At 44.2% G+C, this 25,541-nt stretch overlaps 1 protein-coding gene across 2 annotated transcripts in view; it reads left to right on the forward strand.

The window, feature by feature from the left end:
* tmtc2b (transmembrane O-mannosyltransferase targeting cadherins 2b) overlaps positions 1 to 23,882 on the forward strand; it is a 129,718-nt gene extending 105,836 nt beyond the window's left edge. Inside the window, exon 10 of one of the 2 annotated variants that reach the window (XM_052061662.1) lies at positions 22,597 to 23,882. In XM_052061662.1, the coding sequence (XP_051917622.1) occupies positions 22,597 to 22,744 (148 nt within the window). In that variant the 3' untranslated portion in view covers positions 22,745 to 23,882. Of the gene's footprint in view, positions 1 to 4,381; positions 4,398 to 22,596 lie in introns of those variants that run through there. The other variant, XM_052061663.1, reaches the window with a different exon arrangement.
* The last annotated feature ends 1,659 nt before the right edge of the window (positions 23,883 to 25,541 follow it).

Here is a 25,541-nt window from a genome sequence, read left to right on the forward strand (position 1 = left end):
TAGCAGCCTGCCCATGTTTCCCGAGTGCTCCCCAATTTCAATTGTTTACTTGTTTGTTTGAAAACAATGTTAGTGTAAGCTTTTGTTAAATTGTTAATTATTATCATTTTATAGTCATGCATTATATTATTTTATGTTAGTTACCTTAATTATACTCTGTTTAATACGTCCTGAAATATTTTAGGTTGCTTACATGTGAATGGGGAAGAAAAACAGGAAGGCGGGTCGTTACCGAAAGGGGGAGTGTTCATTGGAGAGTTAGCGGGGGAGCGGTTGAGAAGAAAAATAAAAAAAAGAGCTGTGTTCAAACGAAGTCGTCCTCTCCTTTTTGCCCATTCTAAACGTAGAGCAATCCATCCAAAACCTGCGAACCCCTCAACTTACACAAGCATCTGAAAATATGCCTTAAGTTTAATTGCCTTAATTCCAAATAACAAGCATGAAACTTAATGCAAGTGCAGGCTAAGTACCTTATTTTATACCTGAGGAGATGTAATTTAGATGTTAGGGAAAAAAAACGTGAATCATATTTGTTGCATCGGTAACTGAATAATCCCATCACACATTGTAGCTAGCCAATTTAAGGTCCACAAAATTGTGATTTTTTTTTTGTGCGCACAATCCTCTTCTAGTCCATGACAGCATATTTGCTGATTTTCTAACAGACGACACATTCCACAAGTGGTATCATAAGCTATGTGTAAAATGATGTGACAAAACCCAGCGTATTTCCATGGACGTGTTCACTCCAAATCAAAATCCATTTGGAACTCCCATGACCATGGTAACCTCTCAAATGCATAATCCTAATATATAAACGGATCCAGAATTGTCTCCTAGCTCCACTTTATATAAATTCAAGTATTTTTCTCCACCATCTTCCAAAGAATCAAATAGACCAGAATATGGCATGATGCTGTTTTTTTAAATACCGGTACCTGTAACTGTTTGTTGTTGTCTGTTTTATTGAATGACGGTAAATACCATCTGTGTTATGTTACAGCAGCAATTCTTTCCCATTGCAATTGAATGTTGCAATTTAAAGACCGATATTGGCTACTTTTTCATCCTGAATGGTCACAAAAACGTTTGGTTTCAAGGGCCATGTGTCTCTTCAGAAAAAAAGCTTAAAGCCTAATTCAGCAGGAGGCCATGGCAATTTTGACAATATGCTTTCTGGCAACGTGTGAAAAGGTTGAAGCTGCCTTCTGGGGGCTTGACTTGGCCCAGAAATGTCTTCAACAGCCAGTTATAGCGAGTTGCCACTCATTGTTTATTCAAGCCAAAGAGGGAGCCACCTGCTTTAGTGAGTAAGGTAATGAAAAGGTTCAATAATGGGAATAATAATACTGTACACTGCAGTGGCGGATGCTGATCTGTCAAGGAGGGGAAGCTCAATTTCGGCCTACATCATAAAATGTGTCCGTTTATTTATACGTGAATTCTACTCTCCGTTCCTTTTCAAAAAAAAATGAAAAGGATAGCTAATAAGATCGGTGATTGGCTCATTTTGCTGTCAATCAAAAAGAGATTCAGCCTCAGACAGATCATCCAATCATCATGCAGAAAAGCTGTGCGTCCGGGTCAGCCGATAAACGCCTACTGTCCATAGACTCCCAGAGACGTTGAGTGTCCGCCGGGCGGGACAAAACCAACATTTATCCAAGGACTCGTCTTGTTTCAATGCTTTGGGACAATCTACACTGAACTCTCTCGTAGCCCTGCGGCCACGCAGTCGACGCTCAGCGTCCACACAATTTAAAGCACAGTGAAGCTGTGGGAATGAATGAGAAGAGAGTCACGTCGTAACCAGTAATAAGAAGCCGATTGGGAACGAAAGTTGAGCGCATTGTAGTGCGTATTTACTCAATGACATTTACACACAATTGTACGTACGCACATATATTTGATCACTTACTTTTTGACATTTTAGGGGAAGCCGAGCTTCCCTTGCAGTTGCCTCGGTACAGTGTTCGTCTTTTTGTCACAATTGCAACTACAGTTACGTTTTTATTTACCATATTTTCATGACTATAAGGCGCCATTAAAAGTCTTAAATTTTCTGCAAAATGGACAGGACGCCTTATGGTGCGGAGCGTCCTTTGTGTGCGCTGAGTTCCAAAATCTGACTGACAACCGACACGCTGTTTATATAGAGAAAAGGCGGAAGTGACTGTGGCCAGGTATGCGGGAAAGAAGTCGGCCAATCAGGGAAGGGTGGGCGTGTATATATACATATATTGAGAGGGAGAGAGAGAGAGAGAGAGAGAGAGATTCAATCATCATTCATTGGGGCTGGCCACCCAATCTCATCATCTGCATTCATTGGGGCTTGCCTCCCAATCTCTTGTATGACCTCCTCCTCTGATCTGGCAGCCCGGGGCCCTTCACCATGCAACCTGAGTTGTACCTCATCAATCTCAAGTTGTGACAGCAGTTGCCGTTTGTGGATGTTGGAACACTGAGCTACTAGTTGTTTCGTGGTCAACCGTGACTGTGGGTTTCGAAGTAACCATTTAGCCCACATTCTCTGCATGTAACCCCTCTGACTAGGGTTGCTTGAGTAGTAGCATTCCAACAGAGCCATGTTATCGCATCTCGCCCATCTCCGCTTTGTTCCAGTAGCCCATTTTTCATCAAGGTGTTCTGGTTCCCCAGCACCTGACGAAGACCTTGTTTGGCCGGGCGACGTCTGTCATTCGTTTTATTGTCTCTCATCATTGTATGAGGTAGGCATTAGCGTGAAGGATCTTGCCCAAGGACCCACACTGGATGGTGTTATGTGCTCATTTTTTGCCCCAAGCGGGATTCGAACCACCGTCTCCCGTATGCCAAACCGATGCCTTAACATCTGAGCTATCCAGCCGCTCAGTTGGTATATATATACCGTATTTTCACGACTATAAGGCGCCATTAAAAGTCTTAAATTTTCTCCAAAATGGACAGGACGCCTTATGGTGCGGAGCGTCCTTTGTATGCGCTGAGTTCCAAAATCTGACTGACAGCCGACACGCTGTTTATATAGAGAAAAGGCGGAAGTGACTGTGGGCAGGCATGCGGGAAAGAAGTCGGCCAATCAGGGAAGGGTGGGCGTGTATATATACATATGTGGAGAGGGAGAGAGAGATAGAGAGAGAGAGAGAGGACAGGCAAGCTGGGGAGCAGTCCGCCAATGGTGAAGGGTGGGCGTGTAAGTGGTCGCTAAAGGGACGCCGCAAGCAGGTACCAACACCTGTATAGAGTGTGGCAATGTGCATTGTTGCAAAACAACTCCGGTTTTGGTTTCTAAGAACCCCCGAAAATAAATTCGACAAAGAGACACGCCTACGAAGCTCAGTTTAAACTTAAAGCCACCGGTTATGCTTTTGGCATGCGTGCCCATCTCACAGCAGCGGTGAAAAAGTCAAGCAAATGAACTCTGAGTTTGCCGTTATTCCCGGAGGCTTGACTAAAGAACTCCAACCGCTGGACATCGGCATCAACCGGGCGTTCATAGTAAAGTTGCGAACGGCATGGGAACAATGGATGATAGATGGCAAACACAACTTTACAAAGAGAGAGAGGCAGCGCTGGGCGAGTTACGCCACAATACGCAACAACGAGAGGGAACGCGGCGTTTTTGATGGATTACGGTACTTGCACAATTGTTCAATTCTTTCTACACACACACACGCTGCCACCATGTTTCTCCTCTGTTCTTTACTTTCAAATGTGGGAAAGCTTCACACGAGAGAAATGTTGACTTTGCTGTTGCTACTCCTTCTTTCCGCTCGCCAATGCGTAGCAACTCACACTAGCATGTGATGCGTTCAATGACAACTGGGATGTGCAGTCCTCTGCTTCTGATACAGAGGATGAGGACTTTGATGGATTTCTGGGTGATGATTGATTGAAAAACGTGAGAACATTGTACAATGGCTAAATAAAATACACCCGAACTCAGTTCTGCTTTCGTTGCCTTTTTGAAAAACGTGTTTTTAGCTTGTATTTGTATGTCTTGGCATGCTACCGTATGCTTCAAGCTAACGTGTTAGCGTGCGCGCATGCATGCCGTATGTTTAAGCTGGCGTATGTTTTACCACTGTAAAACTGCGCCCATTGGTACAGTGCGGTCTGTCTATGTGTAAAATACAGAAATGTCACCCATTAATGAGACTGCGCCCAGCCGTACGGTGCGTCGAATAGTCGTGAAAATACGGTACTGTTGTTTCAGTAAAACATGTGAAGGGGACTGGACTGTCTCAGAATTGTTTGTTATTTATTCCTTGGTTGTGTGTTCACAACAATTATTTTGTGATTTCCGAACTTGATTTTCTCTTCTGGTGGATTATTTTCGATTTCCTTCGTGTCTTTGAAGTTATCGTTATTTTACATTTTTCAGAGGCGGTCCTTGAACGCCTCTCGAGTCTAACGACAGAGGAGAAGGCACAGAGATGGAGAAGGACGTACCTGTATTTGTTTAGACTGTGAAAAACATTAATAAATTACAATATTAGTTTAAAAAAACAACACCAGAGCTCTCCTTTTTCGTAGCTGCAATACATGGACAAATGTTTACAACCTAATCAAATTCAGGGGAAATTTAAGAAAAAAATAAACATGTTGTTTCTTCTTTCCCCTTATTCAGTCGACTTTTGGAAGGCTTTACAACGGACAATAGAATTTCGAGTCTAGTCTCTTTGTGCTAATCATTACAAAGAGCAAATATTGTACTTTTCTTTCTGTTTTATGAAGAAGGGTTCCCGTCAGTGCTCATTTTGGACTGAGAAATAGGAGTTGACCAACTTGACACACACTTGTTTCCACCAGATCTGTTGACGTAGAGCGGTGGAAGCCCTCCTGCAGCTATTTAAATTGTATGTGTTTGGAAGGAATTGTGAGTGTCTAGTACTCAATTCATATGCTCTCTCAAGCCAATGCCAACAAGTGAATCCCGAAATGAGCACAAAGAAGTCCCTTATTAGTATGTGGTCATTGTAAACAGCATCCCTCTGATCATCCTGTCCTGGTCACAACGCTGACATTTCAGTCGGAATATCAACTTGGCATGCTGTATGCTGGGCCAATAAGCCCCCTAATTGAATAAAGATGAAGACAAACTGTGTCGTTGAAAAAGGGCAGATGGGGTGTCTGCTGTTTGATTTAATGACCTCATTGATTTATGGGTGGGGATAACACTCAGATTTAGGACTGTGTGGGTGGCGCGTCGGAGGACAGCTTGCAAAAGTGCCCTTTCTACTGGCAAATTTCCTGCCGTGCCTCAGCATCATAAATTCCCAAAGGAGAAAGGCCAGAGCCAGGGAGGGAAAGTGAAGCATAGGAAATAGAAGGGGAAAGAAAGGAAATTGGCCTGTGGTTATTTGGAGAGCGCTACAAATATCACATTGGTCACATAGCACATATCCTTAAATAGTGATCCATGCTCTCACAAAGGCGCCTCAATTAGAAATTGGGAGCGTCATCTCCTTGAAAAAGAGACACACCTCTGATTTCCCATAAAGTAACACTTCAAATTCCAAATATACCTGTGCCGAACAATGAACTGCTCTTCCACTTGATGCCAGAAGGTACAATAAACCAGTGTCTCCGCCGGATGCCATTTAGACAACAAGACAGGCACGTGCACACATTGTCGTAAGCTAGCTAGGTGGTGCTGAAGCACCTGCCCTTTTACGCTGGACTCATTGTTTTTCCTGCTGGCCACTTTCTTCATTCATCAATATTTAAAGTAATTGTTTTGTTTGTTTATTGAACATAAAACATATACAGTAATAATTTGACAGAAAGTAAGGTAAGTAAAATAGTAAAAAGGAAAGAGAAATCAGACATCATTCAACACAATTATTATGTTCAGGGGAGTAGGAAGAAGTAAAAAACTTACCTAGTCCTACCCCGTGTTATATGTTTATATATAAATAGATCATTTTTATATCAACAATTGCAGCCTCAATAGAATGTAACCTCCCTGTCACCAATACCATGCAAAGTGTGTTATGTCTGTCAGACATTGGTTTGAGTCATTGGGAGAATTGTACTTATGTATCTGTCTTGCCACCCTCACCCGCCTCCTCTTCCTCATTTTGGGCACCGCAAAACAGACACGCAGGGGTGTTTGGTTCTTCCCCGGTAAGGTTCGGTGCAAAATCAACCACAGCACTTAATACGAAAGAGCCAATAAAAACATTTCATGGCTACTGGTCCAAACATTTCCCAAGCACGAACAAAAATTGTGCGGTGCGGCCGGTGCAACACTCGCAAAAAATACTTGCTAGCAATAAAACTGAACAGAATGAGGCATAGGACTGCTGACAGTCAACTTTTGTATTTATAGACAGACACAAAAAGCTTATCATGGTCACATTTTTCATCTCCTTTTCTTTCGTCTGGAACACATTGTGGTCAGACTTGGCTTCAAGTGGAATATTTCCATCTTCCCAGCAGTCTTGAATGTAGCATGAGGCGAAGGACACATGTTGATGCAGACACTCACACGCACATACAAAACACAGCAAAGAGAGCCTCCTCCTTTTCATGCGTAAGCTGTCTCCACACTGCAGGTGGATGATTAATGAGATGATCAGTATTGGGCATTTGGAGGAGTATTTCAGGTGCAGTCCTTTAGAGATGCTTTTTCACATGTTAAAATTCAACAGTGAGTTTGTCTTTTATTGATTGGTCTTTACAAACCCTTGCTTTATTCTTTGTCTTGGAATTTCCCATCAATGCTAATATACCTGTTCCTATGTAGATTGGTTAAATAAAATTACAATATGTGGAGTTATCTCGCCTCCCCTGCATCGACAACGGCTCCCATTCTTTTGCCAAAATGTTTGAGTGTATGGTAGACTCATTTTTCTTGTTTTAAATGGGGTTGAGGTCAAGGTTTTTGCAAGTTCTGTCATGAACTATCTTTGTTGATTTTTGGTTTTTAATTTTAAATTAAGTGTCATGTTTTCCTTGTGTTTCTTTGTCTGTGGCCGTGTCCAAATTCGCAGGCTGCGTCTTTCGAAGGCCGCGTTCTTGGCCGCATTTTTCGGCGGCATGACATCACTTTTGGCCGGACTTGTCTGCACATCTTTTCCAAATTCTAGAAATACATTTTGCAGGCTGGGTCCTTCGATGCCTGGCTCCTCCTTACATAGCATCGGTGGACCACGTAAACCATAGCAAATTTCAACAGTCTTAATGTGGATCCGGATGGTCAAGTCATGCTCGACGTGATGTCATCCGGCCAAAAATGCGACCTTCGGGGGTCCCAGCCAATGTCTGTCTCATTAAATTATTGGGTTCACCTGTGCTTGTCATCCCGGTCTCTTGTGTTAACCAATCAGCTCCCTCTAACCGGGGGGTCGGGAACTTTTTTGACCAAGACAGCCATGAAACCAAATTTTTGGAAATGTATTTCAGTGAGACCCATATATATATATATATATATATATATATATATATATTGAATTGAATTGAATTCAACAAAATGGCAGTATAATAAGCCTCTGAATGTGTTCTTTAAAATCATGTTGTTATCATACTCACCATTAACGTGAAGGTTTTCCATTCCTCACGATGGTTAAGCAAAGCTAGCGGAATTATAGTCAGCTTGCTGGGTCCATACGCGGAGTTGCTGCGCGTGTCAAAGTGTCGCTTTACATTTGACCGTTTCATCTGTAGTATTTTGTCATCGCAAAGTAGACCGAGAACTTGTTCTCTCCACAAAGGCGAATCCTTTGGTCCATTCATCCTAAAGTCTACCATAATCGTCATCTTTTTTTTCTTTTCGCCATCTTATTCGTTAGGGATTAGCTTTGAGCTAATGACGAGCGGGCTGATTCAAAAGGTGGTGATTACCTGTTTCCACATCAACAACCTACGTAGGCCAGTATCATCCAATTAAAATTGCTTCTGCAACTGCAGCCCTGAATAGGACACAAGCAGTGACAAAATCAATGGACGGATTAAACAAGCGAGAATATTTTGTTTTATCTGCGAGACAGATGCAATCATCAAATGAGCCATTTTTGGCCTGCGAGCCATAGGTTCCCGACCCCTGCTCTAACCAATTGTTCCTTGTCCAGATGTTCCTCATTGTCTCATGAAATCTTCTCTCACTGCAGTTCCCTTTTGTCCATGTCTGGTTCAGTTGCTTTTTGTTTGTTGTCTTAGTCGAGTCGTGTTCAGTTTGGACTTCTGTTGATGGTTTCATCAATCCAAGATGTTTGACTTTTTTTAAGTAAAATGCACTTTTAAGAGCACTCTAACCTCGCCTCCCTGCTTCCTTGCATTTGGGTCCTCCTCCATGCCGATCCCTGACAAGTTCTTTCACACCAAACCCATCCAGGTCTAGGAACCTCGCGTTGTACACTGTGCTCCAATCAGAACAGATGCGACCCCCCTAAGAAGCAGCGTAAGATTCTCGCAGTGATCTAAAAGGAAAATCTAACCAAAGAGGTATAATACTAAGCAAATAGTAGTGCATTATTCTTGGATGACTGGTCCTAAAAGGACAGGTGTAGTAGTCGGAAGAGCAACTGCATATCAAGCTTTGTCATGATAGCTGAACAAATACGCGGATGTTGAAAAATATATGGGCGCCTATTCAATGAAGCTGAGTACACACGCGCACTTATAGTCGGACGGCGCTGTGAAATGTCAATGGAATTCAGCAACCTGCAGCAATGAAAGTGGGTGACAGTCAAAATAAACCATTAGGCAGTTGAAGTGGGGAAGCATGTGGGTGTTTATTGCCACAAGACGTGGAGGCCTAATGTGGAGGAAACATGGGTTCCTTGGAGAATTCACTGGATTTTCACAACCTTCCAATACTTCTAATATGCATCATAATTGCACTTAGACTTAAAATGAATTTTGTGTACGGCATCAGTCCAAAAAACAAAATCTTGTGTCAAACTTTCATCCTTATTCCATTCTCTTGTTGTATTTGCATAACTTTAAATGAGATTCCAAAATTGTGCGTGTTAAGTTGAATGATGACTTTATATTGTCCAGAAGTGTCTGTATATATCCTATGATAGTCTTACAACCAGTGCGATCACACCGCCTCTTACTCAAAGTCAACTGGAATAGGCACTTCAAAAAATTTGATTGCACGGGAGCAGATGTAGTTTATTTATTGTCAACAGTCTGCCCTACTTTGATCTACTGCACTGAAATGGTGTGTTGAATTTACTCCATTTTGCCAATAAGATTATCTGTATTTATATACATTTTTAAGTAAGTGTCTTCTTAACAATCTAGCTGGATCCAGATGATTTTTATTGTATTGTATTTTTTTATTACGTGAAACCACTCGATGACATAAATTTGAGTAAATTAAATCCACATTTTTTTTTTCAACGTGTATGCACTATGGTGCGACCTTAAGTGTATTTATTTGTCAACGGAATGGGCTTAGGTCCTACAACCACTCTTCTTAGAGTGACATGAGCAAGTTCTTTGAAGGCAGAGGCCAGAAAACACCCTTCCAAAAAATAAACTTCAGTGTGGGGTGGTCGTCTGCCTCAACTGAAACGACATCAACTAATTTTCCAGGGCTATGATTTAGATGTGTCACAAGTAATCTTGAGCAATTTAAAGTGGGAGCATGATGTATTGCTCTTGGGTTGCTCAAACACCTTTGATGTGAAATTACTTCAAGCTATTGTGGTACGTACGAATCAGACTCGGCCAAAATCGAAACGTGCCACGCCGACGTGCAAAGTTCGGAGAAGCACTGCCTTTGGTTTTATTTTAAGATGTCAATCAGATAGTTCAGACATGGTAGAAGTTATCCAAAGAACTGATGTCTCGTTGTTAAATGTGATCATCAGTCAGTGTCACTCTGCCACGAATGTTTTAATGCAATCTCCTGTCAGTTAAAGTGAGCCTTTGCAATTATCACCCCTCGGGGCGAGTACACACACAAAACCTCGACCTTCTTCTCATCTGTCCTCACCGAAGCATAAATTGCTCAAAGTTGATTCCGCCACACTCAAATAAATCAATCCTTTCATGGCGACTGCACTTCTATAGTACGGCACAACGACATATTTCCAACTGCTTGAATTGTACCAATACTGTATGTGCGTTTTGTTCTTTTCAGCTGCATAACAAGGTGTCTCATATATCTACCACGCACACATCCTGACGACAGTTTCCGGCCTTGTGCCAGTGAAAATATGACATGAAAGCAGCAGATTATCCGGCCTTGAATAAGGAAAGAGAATGTGCACAGAGAAAGAAATAAAAATCAATCCTATCCCAAAACTACAGAAAAAAAGTGCATTTCATGGAAACAAACATTCCATAAAAATGTCAAATGAGTCTTGGTTTTCCAAACCACATAATGACTGTACAGAGATACCCATGAACGTGTAAAATAGAATACAAAAATACACATTATTTATGATGTATGGACAAAAGTATTGAGACAAACCTATAGACGACTTGGTGGCGATGTTTCTGGAAAAGACCTTTTGGAATTCAGCATGACTGGGCCCTGATGCACAAAGCAAAGTTCATTAAGGTGTACTGTACTTGCATCAGTCTGGAGTGGAAGAATTTCAGAGCCTTCAACTTGAGCCCAGAGAGCGCTCGTTTGGGTCCAACATTAGTGACGGATGACTTCACACATGTTTTTGGAAGCTGGAATGGAATCTGGCTTTATTTTCTTGTGGATCGAATGGCCATGTGTCCCAATATTTTTGCTCTTGTGGCATATTCTGGGCAGCAACTTTGTATTTTTGTATCAAAGAAGTTACAGAGCATTAAAAAAAACATCTGTTTGCTGTTTGGAAGGAAATCAAATATGAGATTGTAGCCTTTTTCCAGACCTGACACTTACTGTTAATAATTTAAAACTAGAGGCTGATTGTCAATCTTATATGCATACAAGCAGCTATAACTTTAAGAATTAATTTTAGCCAAGATCAAGCATAAAACCCCTAATCCAGGTTCATGTGGAAAGCTTGTACAAATTCTTAGCATTTCCTGTGTTGGTGCTGGACGCTGTTCTCATTGGCTAAGCAGCTTTGAAACATATCAGGATCAGTCACACTGCAGAGGACAGGACGAAAAGACTAATTCCACTTTCCATGTGCACCAATCCATGTGTCTGTAATAATATGAATACATTGGCTTGTTCTAATTTGGTCTTGTCTTTCTCACACACAAATTAAACTTTTTTTAAATAAATTTTCATGGGTTGAACAAACCTTAGAAGAGCACTTTGCTCATTTAACCTTCTGAAGACTCTGGCCTTCCTGTGTAAAGTTTGCATGTTCTCCCTGGCCTCCCATGAGTTTTCTTCGGTACTACGACTTAATTTCACATTCCAAAAGCCTAACAAGTGATACTGTATATCAGGAGTGCCCAATTCCGGTCCTTGAGATCCCCTATCCAGCCTGTTTTCCATGTCTCCCTCTTCCTGTCTTCCCACCTGCTTCAAAAGATCAACTTGTCAGCAAGCTCTGAGAAGCCCAAGAACAATCTTGACCGTTTCAATCTGATGTGTTAGAAAAGGGAGACATTGAAAAGAGGCTGATTAGGGGATCTCAAGGACCAGACTTGGGCACCCCTGCTGTAAATGGACATCATTGCCTTGTTGAGATTTTATTTTGAAGTTGGACCTCAGCAATTGTTGTAGCGTTTCACTCGAGTTCATCTTTTCAACTGGAGCCTTGCCTGACTGCAGTCACGCAAGCGAATGATCTGCAAGACGCTCAGTACACAAATACACAATGAGACAATCGCATCTGGTGTGCATTTTAATATTTTCCGCGAGATGTCTTAATCATTCAGTGCATGATGTTACTCACTTTTGCCCCCAGCTGATCTTGATAGTAAACAAGCAACTATAGTTTTCTAACAGCCAAATATTTGTCCATTTTTGGATTGCAGACGACTTGTTTTGTTTTTTTGTCTGTTTCGTATCAGTTTATTTTTTTAGTGCCAAGTCTCATTCCTCTCCAGATCTCCTCCGGACACATTCGCCTACACAATGGAGGGAGGGCCGGGCAAATGTGCTCACGATCCCACTGCTCGCCGCCGTACCATCGCATATCGCCCAGCCAGCAGCACCAACATTATCTGCTCAATAAAAGCAAAAGCAACAACAGTGTTGATTACAATAATGCTGCTGGATGAGGTACAAAACAAAAAAAGGCTACCCATTGTCGAAGCATCGCAGTTAAACAGCGACAATCCAAAAGTGCCGACATTCTCTTCTCTCATTTGCATCAGTTGCTGCGTGAAAGCCAGAAAGTCTGCACAGATTCATTTTATCGAGATGCTTGAAGTAACAAAGGTCAACTTTGTGCTTACTACACACTGGGGTTAAATTATCATATTGTGCCAATTTTTAAATGCGATCCCTCAAGGCATTCCTTTTTTAATAAATATCCTCTTGGCAACTGGGGGAAGATGTTAAATCGCATCTTTGTGACACCAACAGGACAGAAGTAGCGGTTTTTCCCCTTGAGAACAAGCCTCTAACCCAGCCACAAGAATGTGAGTGACCAGTGTTTTTAATTTTAGAAAAGTAGCTCGATCATAGGTTCCTTCATTTAGCTGCATGAATTGGAGCCAATGAAATGTCTTTGACCACCAATCAGAAAGCGAGTTTTCCAGTATCTCAAGGTTTTAATTTATATATAAAACTGTCTTTGGTTTACTGGATTTTCGTACAAAAATAGTCCGTCAAAGAAAATGCATGTGGGATCCACTGAATAAAACGGCCACACTAACAATTATGAAGTTGCATACCAGTACCATAGAGTCATTGCAAGAATGAATGTCTGTAAGACGACTTATTTCCCAGAGATGTCATCATGTAAAGGGGTCACATCACATGGCAACAAGCAAAGAAAAAAAGGGGAAAAAAAAGAAGAAAAGTGTGAAGGTTTGGCATGGATGAGGATCCAAATGTAGGGAAGGAGGAGAAGCAGGAAGGAAGGCAGGAAAGCAGGGTGTACAGAACAAAATGGTTTTTGATCTTAATGCCCAGGGGGCGGGGCAGAGGGGGAGGGGGCATTTGTCAGGGTAAAATACAAAAATCGACAAAGTCCTACAAAAAACTCGAAACTCAAGGTAACAAAGAAACACCAGGGGCCTCCTTTATTAAATACTGCATAGAACAGGTTCTAAATTTGTGTGTACGACTCACATTTAGAATGTGCATATATACAAAAAAAAAATCTGTATTTATTAAACATGCAGACACCTGTCGTTTGCACACCATAATGAGTCTTGATTCTGATTTTGTACTCCAGTTTCCTCCTGCGTTCCAAAAACATGCACGCTAGGTGATTGGAACACTCTAAATTGTCCCTCTTTGTGATTGTGCATGTAAATGGTTGTTCGCCTATGTGTGCCCTCCGGTTGGCTGGCAACCAATTCAGGGGGTCCTTTGCCTACTGCCCGGAGACTACTGGGAAAGCTTGTTGCTGATTTGTTGGCGCTATCTGCAATTTCACTGCTCTACCACAAGGTTTTGTGTTGATGCATGGTCACTGCTGTGCGTAAATTTACACACAAAAGTCCAAATGAATTGTAATGCCCCTCAGTAGCGGAGAGAAGGATGCTCGCAGTCGCTGATACTCTTAATCATTTTTAATAACAAAATAAGTAATAAACACACGCATTCAAGGAGTTGCTGTTCGCCACAACTCACGCCCATGCGCTCCACACTCAGACTAACTCCCGGAGCCAATATTCCCCCCAACCTGGCTCCTCCCCTCCCTATGATGTCACACAAATACAAGCAACAGATATTACACTGCCCTCCCCTTTATGAAACCCTCGCCCCGAGGGTTCAACAAAAAAAGTCCTCCAGCCGTCGTGGTCTTCGTCTCGGCCTCTGTGGTCGGCCTGGCTCCGAGTCGACAGCACCTTCAGCTGGCTGGCTCGGGACAACATTGATGGGATCTGGGGAACATGGATCCACATGTTCTGAACTGGCGGATGAAGCGGACCCCGCCTCAAATACAGGAACACCGCTGCCCCGGTAGGGGGCCAACCTGTCCCGATGTAGGGCAACCTTTCTGCCCCTGGGGGGAACTGCCACCCGATAAACTACCTCCCCCACCCGCTCAAGTACCCTACATGGACCGTCCCAATGGCTGTCTAGCTTGGGGCAGCGCCCTTTTTTTCTTTTAGGTGTATACACCCAAACCAGTTCCCCAGTCTGGAAGTTCCGCCCCTTGCTCCGCACGTCATAGTTTCGCTTTTGACGTGCGCCGGCTTTCTCCAGCTGGTCCCGTGCGAATGCGTGCGCTGCCTCCAGCCGATCCTGCAGTTTCCGGGCGTACTCCAGCCCCGGCTGGTCCTCTGAGCTGCCGGGAGGTCTTCCAAACGCCATCTCTGCCGGTGTCCGAATTTCCCGGCCTAACATAAGCAGAGCAGGAGTACAGCTCGTGGAACTTTGGACCGCTGAACGATAAGCCATCAGTACCAGCGGAATGTGCTGGTCCCAATCACGTTGGTGTTTGGAGGTGAGGATGGCGAGCTGCTGCTGCATGGTGCGGTTAAATCGTTCCACAAGACCATCGCTCTGCGGATGCAAAGGTGTGGTGCGTGTTTTCTGCATGTCCAGGCGTTTACAAAGAGCAGCAAAAACTTTGGACTCAAAATTTCTACCTTGGTCACTGTGGAGGATATCTGCAGTCCCAAACCGACAGAACATGCCCTCCAGTAGCGCATCCGCCACTGTCTCCGCCTCTTGGTCTGGCAGTGCATATGCCTCGGGCCACTTAGTAAAATAGTCCATCGCACATAGCACGTAACGGTTCCCTCTGTCCGTCATTGGGAAAGGGCCCATAATGTCCATAGCAACCCTCTCCATGGGCGCCCCAACCCTCTGTTGCTGAAGCGGTGCGTGCGATTGGTCTTGAGGTCCCTTGTAGGCCGCACACTCATCACAGCGCCGGCAGAAGTCCTCTACGTCCCGTCGATGCTGACCCCAATAGAACCCATGGTGCAGCCGTCGGAGGGTCTTGGTGCTGCCAAAGTGTCCTGAGCCGGTGCTCCCATGGCATGCTCTCAGCACCATCTCTTTAAGAGCTCCGGGCACTACCACCTGCCATCTCTCCTCCCCGGTGGCTGGTTCCTTCCAGGCACGCTGCAACACGCCGTCCTTCATGCGTAACACAGAAAACTTGCTCCAAAAGCCTTTGGTGGCAGAGGAGAGTCCCATCACTCCTTCCCAGGGTGGCCTCCTGCCACTCTGGACCCACTGTCGCACAGGGTTGAGATCACGGTCCTCTTCCTGCTTGACAGCCCACTCTGTAGTGTCCACAGCCTCCAACGTGCAGCATGACGGTCCAGCAGCAGTCGCTTCCCCACGCAGCTCCAACTCCCTGGCATCCCGCCGGTCGCAGTAGCTGCAGCCACTAACAGAACATGGCCGCCGGGAAAGGGCGTCAGCGTTGGCGTGTTGAGCCCCAGCCCGATGTACCACAGTGAAGTGGAACGCCTGCAGCTCCTCCAGCCACCGTGCTACTTGGCCTTCTGGTTCCTTGAATGACATCAGCCACTGTAGTGCAGCGTGATCTGTCCTGATGGTGAAAGGCACGCCACACAGGTAGTACTTGAAATGGCGTGTAGCCAAAACAACTGCTAGCAGTTCACGTCTGGTAACACAGTAGCGTCGTTCACTCTTGTTGAAAGTGCGGCTGAAATAGGCCAGCACTCGCTCACCTTCCGGCCCCACCTGAGACAACACCGCCCCCATGCCGACATTACTTGCGTCTGTATCCAGCACAAAAGGTAAGGCTGGATCTGGCGGGGTGAGAACAGGAGCATTCATGAGGGCTCTTTTTAGGCTGCAGAACGCCTCCTGACAATCCGGCAACCAGAGGAAGGGTTGGTTGTCTTTAAGGAGGTGGAATAAGGGCGCCCCGATGCAAGAGAATCCCTTCACGAACCGTCTGTAGTACGAGGCCAGCCCCAAGAAGCTTTTCAACTGCTTCTGGTCCCTTGGTACTGGCCAATCTTTAATGGTGCGGACCTTCTCCTCCAGCGTGCTGATGCCCTCACAGTTCACTCGGTGGCCCAGGAACTCCACCTCCCGCTGCATAAAGTGGCACTTTTCTGGGTGCAGTTTCAGCCCAGCCGCTGCAATTCTTCCCAGCACCAGTCTCAGAGACTCCATTGCAGCCTGAAAAGACGCACCATGGACGAGGACATCATCCAAATACACTAGGCACCTTTGCCTCGGAATGTTTGAGAGCACTGTGTCCATCAAACACTCAAATGTTCCTGGTGCATTGCATAGTCCGAAACTCATGACCTTAAACTGCCAGTGTCCTCGGGTGGTGCAGAATGCCGTCTTGGGTCTGGACTCCGCGGTGATGGGGACTTGCCAGTAGCCACTGCGCAGGTCGAGTGATGAGAACCACGCGGAGCCCGAGACCAAATCCAATGTCTCGTCTATCCGTGGGAGCGGGTAGCAGTCCTTTTTTGTCACCTTATTGAGCGGCCTGTAGTCCACACAGAACCGTGGTCTGGTGCTCTTTTTTCGGGGGACCATGACTACGCCAGACGCCCACGGACTATCGGAAGGCTCGATGATCCCTGCCTCGAGCATGGCACGGATCTCGTGATCCGCGGCCTCCTGCAGGGCCAGAGGAAGGCGTCGGGGCCGAACCTTTACTGGTCGCGCATCACCGGTGTCGATGTGGTGCTCAACCAAGTGAGTGAGGCCCACCTCATTCTCACTGAGGGCAAAGATGTTCTCAAATTCCCACAGCACCTGCCACAGCTGCTCGCGCTGCTCGACATCCAAGCCGTCATAGTTCTTCTCCAAAATGGACCTGATAGCCCCAGTCCGATTCTCTGTTGGCCGACCCGGGGTTAACTCCACTGGCGTGGCTGGGCTGGATGTCATTGGCCCCGCCAGTGAGCAGTCCAACTCAGGGCGAGCGGACTCTACCCGATCTACCGTCGACTGTCGAGGAGTCAGCGCTGCTGCTGCATTGGACAGGCTGGGTCCGGTCATCCGCACATCTGTGTTCTCCGCTGCAGGGTCTGCATTGTTGACGGCCACCCCCGGAGTACCCTGCCTAGACGCCAGGATCAGCCCTACATGCTGACCACTCGGCAGGGTGACCACTCCAGCTCCCAAGTCCACCACACATTTCGCAGCTTTTAAAAAGTCCCGTCCGAGAATACAGGGATAACTCACATCAGCTACCCAAGCTGAGTGGGTTGTCGACAGACCCCCCAGGGCGAACAAAAATGTCCCTTTGCCTCTCATCTCGGCTGTTTCACCGGTGACTGTCCTCAGTTTTGTAGAGGTCGATGTTAAGACGGTCCCTACTGGAACAACGTCAGGCCTCACAATTGTGGCTGAAGACCCAGTGTCCACCAGGGCTGTACAGGAAACGTCCCCAATCTGCACACGAACATGACTGGGGTCCCCCACATCCGTCCAGCCCACCGTTATAGCTTTCTGTCCGAATGCAGGTTGCAGTTCCCGGTTAACAATTGAAGGGGTCCGCATTGTCGGGGCTACACGGACCCTTTTCCGTTTCCCTGCTGGTTCAACAACTTTGGGCAGCGCCGCAGCAGATGACCTGGCTGTCCACAACCCCAGCAGACAGTGGGGCGTGCACGATGTCCGCTTCTTTCCTCCTGCTGTGCTGGGCGAGTCTTTATTGAGCACACCAGCTCCTCCAACCACGCTGGCCTGGGCTCCTCCCCTTCCGACAACGAGGTGGCCAAAACGGGGCAGGTGGATGTCTGTAGCGCCCCCTTGGTTGCAATCTCCCACTCCGTAGCGAGAGAGAGTGCCTCTCCCAGGGCTGCCGGGTGGGCAAGCTGGACGTGCAGGCGCAGCTCATCCGGTCTGAGAGCTTGGATGAACTGATCGCGTATCAGTTCATTTTGGATCTCATTTGGCATTCCAGCATATGCGCGCCGACCCAGGCTCTCGATCTCATGAGCAAGACAACGGAGTGGCTCACCGGGATGTCGATCACGCTGCTTGAACTCACAGCGCAAAGAGTCCCTCAAATTAAACTCCCCAAAGCGCCTCTGCAAAGCACCCACCAGGGCGCTGTAATCGAGTCTCTCTCCGGGGCTCAGCAGCAGCAGACAGGATGTAGCCTCCTCCGTCAGCGACAGTGCTAACTGCACCGCTTTCACCTTGTCCGACCAACCCGCTGAGTCGGCCACCAACTCGAACTGTGCTCTATAAGCCTCCCAACTCCCTTTCCCGGAGAATTTAAGAGCTTTCATGGAGGGCCACGCGGGCCCAAGGGCGCCGCCATGCATGTTTACGTCCGTTGCGATGGCGGCGGCACCTGCCGCTACGTCCATGGCATACGTCCATGCGCTCCACACTCAGACTAACTCCCGGAGCCAATATTCCCCCCAACCTGGCTCCTCCCCTCCCTATGATGTCACACAAATACAAGCAACAGATATTACAGAATGTTCATTTGCGCGCATTACGCACACTGTGTACAGTTTACCCACGCTTGATAAACTTAATACTCACCGCGACAAGTATCATTGACGGGACGAGGGTATGTGACAGTGATAATGATCCAACAATGCCAAAACAAAAGCTGGGAGCTAAATACAAACAAATTGACCAAACAACGAGGGACATCTGGACAACACAAGAGTGACTGTGGGAGCTATTTGGTCGAAACAAAGAGACTGGGCTGACCTAATGAGACAAACATGTATAATATGACCAAACTAAATCCAATCAAAACCAAATCAACAAAAACGCAGATCCTGACAAAAAATTGTAAAACATATTGTGATCAATACGGATACAATGATGAAATGATTCTGATAAAATTATACCTTAGTTGTTTAGATTGTGTTTTACCAGCATCATTTAAAACCAGCTCATCTTCATCAGGGCCATACAGAAACATCTGAGTGATTGTCCTCATCTTGGCCCTTGTTTTCAGGGTTTGTCAGATTAGCTCTCAGTTTGATATCTTGGCATCGTGGAGACATGCTTTCGGTGCCCCTTTTTGCTCTTAGAGGTGGTGCAGCAGGGGAAGAGCTCTTCAGAGGAAAAAAAGAGAGGAGGAGCACGGATATTTCTGTCTGTGGCTTCTGCTCCTCTCATTTTCTCCTCATTATCGAGATGCCTATTGTCAGACATCATTTGTGAACGCTCAGATTCGAGAGATGAGATACGAAAAGCAGATGAAAAACTTGAAGAAGAACGGCTGATGTGAAGGGAATAGCCAGCCCAGAGGTCTGCTTTTGATTCTGCGTGCAAGCTTTTAGAATAGGGTGTGACACTAGCCCTCACTTGACATTAGCATTTCTGCTCTGCCTGTTGTTTCTAAATGCCACATTGCGACATGAAATAAACTCAAAACAACACAAAGAATTCATCTTGGATACTTAGCCGAGCCTTGCTCACAACTCGGGCCCAGTCAGTGATGTATTAGTCTCTTTTAATACGGAACGGTGATGACCCAATGATTTTGTCTGTCCAACTCTATTAAAAGTGGATTATGATCCTATTAAAAAGAAAAGGGCAACATTGGAAGCTCATTGAATATTAGGAAAATTACAACTGTTACCCCTGCATATATGGGCAACAGTATTTGTTTGTACGAACATATTTTGGTTCCAAGAAATAGCCCAGTGGTTAACATATTCTAAAGTTCAGAACAGGTTCTACCCATGCCAGCCTCGGATTTTCGGCTCCCTTGCCAATCCGAAAAATACACCGACGATAATGGCAGGGTGGCCCACCCGTTTGGCAAATGACAAATGACGGACAGGGTTCATTTATTGATGCACCCACTTCTGTATGTGTGTGTGTGCGCGTGTGTGTGTGTGTGTGTGTGTGTGTCTGTATATATAATTTGCTAATTATGGAAATACATTCACATTTTGACACATGCAGGAGCAGGCTTGAAATACCGGTAGGTTGATACATTGCACAGTAGGACAGAGAAGAATTCCAGATGTTCATCATGTGAATCATGAGGAAAAGCTCTCGTGACTCGTCCCGATCCCAGAGGTTTTCTGGTTTTCCACTGCCCCAGTTTCTGTTACTTTTGAATGCATAAACTCGGATATTGGGGTAGTTTCAAGCAGTGGGTTGCATTAGCTGTATAACTGTTATTCATGAAGATTCCAATACAATAGCTGAAGTCAAAAAAAAAAAAAAGATTTTCCTGAGAATTAATTTACACTCTAAAAACTTTTTGTTCGATTGACTGTTTTATTTATAATAAAATCAATGGATCCAGATACATTTGTCAAGTAGACTATACATTTACCGGTACTTAAAAATATGTATCACTGTGCAGCCACTTGATGAAATAAAATGAAGTCAATTAAACACTCCATTTTTTCTTTGTATGTTTGGCTCTAAAACGAGTGACATTTATTGTGGCTATGACTGGAAATTATGAAATTCATCTTCATTTGTCAAGTAGACTGATACTCCTCTGTAATTATTGGGGTACGTACAGTAATATCCAAACCATTCCTCTCAGGGGAGGGCTTAACCATGGCCATCTGAAGGCAATAAATTATATTGGTCAATATTTCATCATCTAAAAAGTCATAAATGGTTTGAAAGGAGTAGCAAGAACATCTAACAAGCAAATTGATGGTTTTCATTGAGATACAACTTCTCCAAGCATTACAGCATCAACCAGGACAACACTTTCCTGTGTGTCCCCACATACAGGCACTGTAAATATTGGGCCAGCTGAGTCTATTATTGTGCTTTCTTTGGAATATTGTTTCACTGGGGCCATTTACCTGATGAGTGACACACATCAGTAAAATTAAGACAAATGCACATGTGGAAAAAGGATGTGCAGTGTTCCCTTAACATTGCATCATTTAAAAATGTGTTGATGGAGCTTACTCCCTCCAACATACTATAAAATGGCCAGGAGGTTTTAGGAAAGTCATTACGGATCGTCATGATTAAATGACGCTTGGAGTTCTGTACTAATGTACCTTGTGCAACACATTATTTGCCACCGTAGTAGCTGTGTTGAAATGTTCCAAGGTCAGAGGGTTACATTCTCTTCGTGTGAAAATGGAAGCTATCAGCTTTCCACCTCCATGACACACCTTATACCCGTCAAGTAAAACCAATGCACTATTTTCTAAGAATAAAGTCAGAAAAAAATACAAAAAACAATTACCGGTAGTCTCTTATTACGGGTGCGATACTATCGATTTAAAGCAACTGGCTTTGACTCCTTCTGATTGCACATCACTGCAGACTGCAGTGATGTGCAATCATAAAGTGTTGCTCGCTCTCTCAAAATAGATGTGCACTTTGTAATTGCATTCATGTGTTGAACTCCTTTTTTGCAAGTACAGTATTCTTGCACATCTGGTCTGAGTGAGAAGGAGGAACATGATGCAGGCAAAATGAGGGCAATGATTTGATTGCTGAGGCCACGAATCCACTTAAGATAGTCATTTTCAGGAAGAGTTAAATACCTGCTCACCAAGAGGACCAAACACTGGTTTTAGTGCAGACCTAGTTTGAGGTCAGCCCACATAATGCATGAGCCATCCAGCCATCCCTTGGATGTCTTTTTTTCTGAAGTACATCGCGTGTGAGGAAGGAATGATTCCCGTGACTGTACAAGTCCTAGTCCGACAACACAGTGTGTTCACACATGATTCACTTCAGTTAGTAGGTGCAGCGGGGTTTTTTCAGTTTACCTTGAAATCGTCTACTGATTGCATTGTTAGCGTGATTTGTTTTCTGTTAGGTTTATTATTATTATTTTAATGAAAAGAAGTAAGAATCCATGTGCTGTCATGAGAGCCAAGCATGCAGCAAAGATAAAAAAAAATCAATGTTAATATTTCAGCCTTCTGCTCTCCATTCTTGAGAGATATTGTAATTGTTGTTTTATATATATATATATATATATATATATATATATACAGAGAGAGAGAGAGAGAGAGAGAGAGAGAGAGAGAGAGAGAGAGAGAGAGAGAGAGAGAGAGAGAGAGAGAGAGAGAGAGAGAGAGAGAGAGAGAGAGAGAGAGAGAGAGAGAGAGAGAGAGAGAGAGAGAGAGAGAGAGAGAGAGAGAGAGAGAGAGAGAGAGAGAGAGAGAGAGACAGGTGTCAAATTATTGCGTTAATTGTGATTAATTACATCACATTTAGCGCATTTTTTTAATCCCGTTAATGTACATTTTAATCTCTGCCTTAAGTGTTTCTGAAGGTGGGTTGCCTTTTTCTAATAGCCCTTTTTATGTGTTGGCTTCCTGCGTTATTTTTAGATTATATTAAAATATAGATTAATTAGATTAAATAATTACAGACCCTAATTAATTAATCACACATTTTTTAATCGCTTGACAGCTCGCTCTCTCTATCTCTCTATCTCTCTCTCTCTCTCCCTCTCTCTCTCTCTCTCTCTCTCTCTCTCCCTCCCTCTCCCTCTCTCTCTCTCTCTCTCTCTCTCTCTCTCTCTCTCTCTCTCTCTCTATATATATATATATATATATATATATATATATATATATATATACAGTATATACATACATACTTTTTGTTGCTATTATGGACTACTATTCGCTATCATTCTGTATCACTCTTTTTACTCTCTCTCTTTCTCTTCTCTCTTATTTCAGTTGGTGGAGACAGATGGTCACCTCACACCAAATCTTAGATCTGTTTGAGGTTTCGTCTTTGGTCAGTATTTGTTTTAAAAACCACAGTGACTTGAGAGCTGCCTTCTCTGGGGAGCTGCTGGGTCTCTTCAATGTATTTATAGTATGATCCACGGACAGGACGGTGAAATACTGGTTAGTCCGTCTCAGAGCTTTGAGGTTTGGGGTTGGAATGTCATCTCTGACTTCCTCCCATGTTACAAAAATGTGCGCTCGGTCAATTGAAGATTTTAAATTCGGCATGAATGTGGACATAACTGGGAATCCTTATCTTCTGTATTGTGGTTGACTGTCAACAAGCCCGACTGTATCACGGCTTTCGCCCAAATTCAGCTTGATTGTTCTCAGTCCTAATGAGGAAAATGGTATAGAAAATAGATGGCTGGAGTGTAGTCCAAATCAAGTCAATATGGAGTGGCATCACCACAAATTGCACTTCCATTGGGGTCAAAACACATGGAGCTGAAATGTAACCTCATTGTTCTTTCTGCTGTCTGTGTTTATTTTCATTCCAGATCATTGAGCGTTAGTTTTTTCATCATTCTAAAACACTGTCATCATTTATCTGCACATCATCATTTTGTCACACAGCTCATTCAGTGCTTTGAGTGTCTCTGTCCCTTTTTCCAACTTTGTAGCTCACGTTGCATGACACATTCACTACCTCAACAGCGAGCCTTTACCTTCAGTGCCAGTTTCACATCTGTGAAAATTATTATTTCATTTTTATTTCTCTATAGATGTTAAAGGATGTTGGACCCAAGTTGTCAGAGAAGCTCAGGTCCGAGGCCACATCAGTGCATGTTCCTGCTCAGTGCTTTCCTCAGTACCTTCTATTTTTTGCGTATACAGTAACAAGAACTGAGGTTATAACATACTGTATCTAGTTATCCCTCGCCACTTTACGCTTAATGTTTTGCTGCTTCTTCACTTCGTGGGTTTTTCTAAAATACTGTATTCATTAAAAAAATAAATATTATTATTTTAAAAAGTAAAAATGGAAAAATATATGGCCATACTAATAGCCATATTGCGGAAAGACTCGTTGCAAAGCAAGTAATGCATCCCGTGTGTGTGGGAGCACGGAAGCCTGCTTGTCCCTCCAATGGTGGAAAGGGGCCGTTTCGCAGCATTGTCCGGGTTGAAGGTTTCCCAGCCCGGTCAGCTGTTTTTTAGACACGTCACAAGTAAGCAGTGACAGCTCAGACGAAGGCTGAAGTCTCAACCGAAACTATCAGCTCGGTAAGAGTTGTTTATTTTTCACACAAAAAAGACCATTCTCTGATAAAAAAACAAAAAACAAAAACAAGTTAAACCTATTGCAACTACTAAGGAGACGAGATGAACGTCAGCGCTACCAATAAGCATGTTTTTCTCCAATTTAAAAATCTCAGCTACACTGTCAGCCCCTCCAGCAGAAGAGTCTCAAGTGAACCAAAAGCCTATGAGTCAGTAAGAGCCACCTTATATTTTGGTAGCCTTTCCTGTGGTATTGAACTGATGTTCAAAAGGACACCACTGAAAATTGTTTTCCATCCACCTTGTAGAAGACTGTGAAATGGTAATTGCACCAAGACCTTGTTTTCCTTGTATGCATGTTACATGAGCTCCCTGTGCATGCAGGGGTTCTCTTCAAGTGTGGCTCTGGTTTCCTCCTACAATCCCAAATCTTGCATGTTAGGTTAATTGTACTGAAGGAATTCCAATTAATTTCTGGAGCAATTCACGAGCAAGGGGCGGCAAGTTGAACGACTGGTTAGCATGTCCACCTCATAGTGCAGAAGTGAGGGATTTGAAACCATCCTCGGCCTTTCTGTGTGGAGTTTGCATGTTCTCCTCATGTTCGTATGGGTTTTCTCTGGGTACTACGGTTTCTTCCTACATTCTAAAAATATGCATGGAAGGTTGATTGGATGCTCTAAATCAGGGGTGTCCAAAGTTGATCCTCAAGGGCCGCTGTCCTGCCTGTTTTCGAGCTCTTCCAGGAGCAACACACCTGATTCAAATCATCAGGATCGTTCTAATGCTGCTTCAGAGCTGGCTGATGGGCTGATCATCAGAATCAGGTGTGTTGCAGGCGGGAGTGCTGGCAAACAGGCAGGACAATGGCCCTCCAGGCCCGGAGATGGACATGTCTGCTCTAAATGGTCCTGAGGTGTGGTTGTGAGCGCAAATGGTTGTTTGTCTATGTGTGCCCTGTGATTGACAGGCAACCAGTTCAGAGTATACCCCGCCGATTGCCTGAAGACAGCCTGTGAAGATAAAGCAATTCAGATAATGGATGGATGAATTCACTAGCAGGATAAATTATATTAAATTCAATTAAGTCAAATGACAGCATTGCAACATCTATTAATCATTTCATGATTTATTCATTGTGTTTGATATTTAATTCTATGATTCCATGGTGGCATGGGTATTGTACAACATATTTATGTGTTTATTTATTCCCGCAAAAACGTTTTGACATGACCCGCTACATCAGTGGTTCTTAATTAATCTTGTTAGAGGTACCGAACCCAACCAGTCCATATGCACATTTACCGAACCCATCATTAGTGAATAATAGAAATGTGATTTTTTACAAATTCAAGACATTAAAAAAAAACACATTTATTAAAAACTGAAAAAAAAGTCAATACAATTAGTGCAAGTATAAAGTATACGTTTTTTAACAGTGCACAAAATGAACCAGCCAGTGATGGCCAAGCGGGCATGTAATAACTAACCAACATGTTGAGTCGGGTGCGTCTTAACCTCCATGGCACAGGCTGTGTCGAACCCCTGAGACTGATTCATCAAATCCCTACGGTTCAATCGAACCCTGGTTAAGAACCACTGCACTCGACAAAGCAAGGTCCATAAAGGCATGCCTGACCTCAACCCCACCAAACACCTTTGGGATG

The sequence above is a fragment of the Hippocampus zosterae genome, chromosome 3 (assembly GCF_025434085.1).
Source record: "Hippocampus zosterae strain Florida chromosome 3, ASM2543408v3, whole genome shotgun sequence".
Lineage (NCBI taxonomy): Eukaryota > Metazoa > Chordata > Actinopteri > Syngnathiformes > Syngnathidae > Hippocampus > Hippocampus zosterae.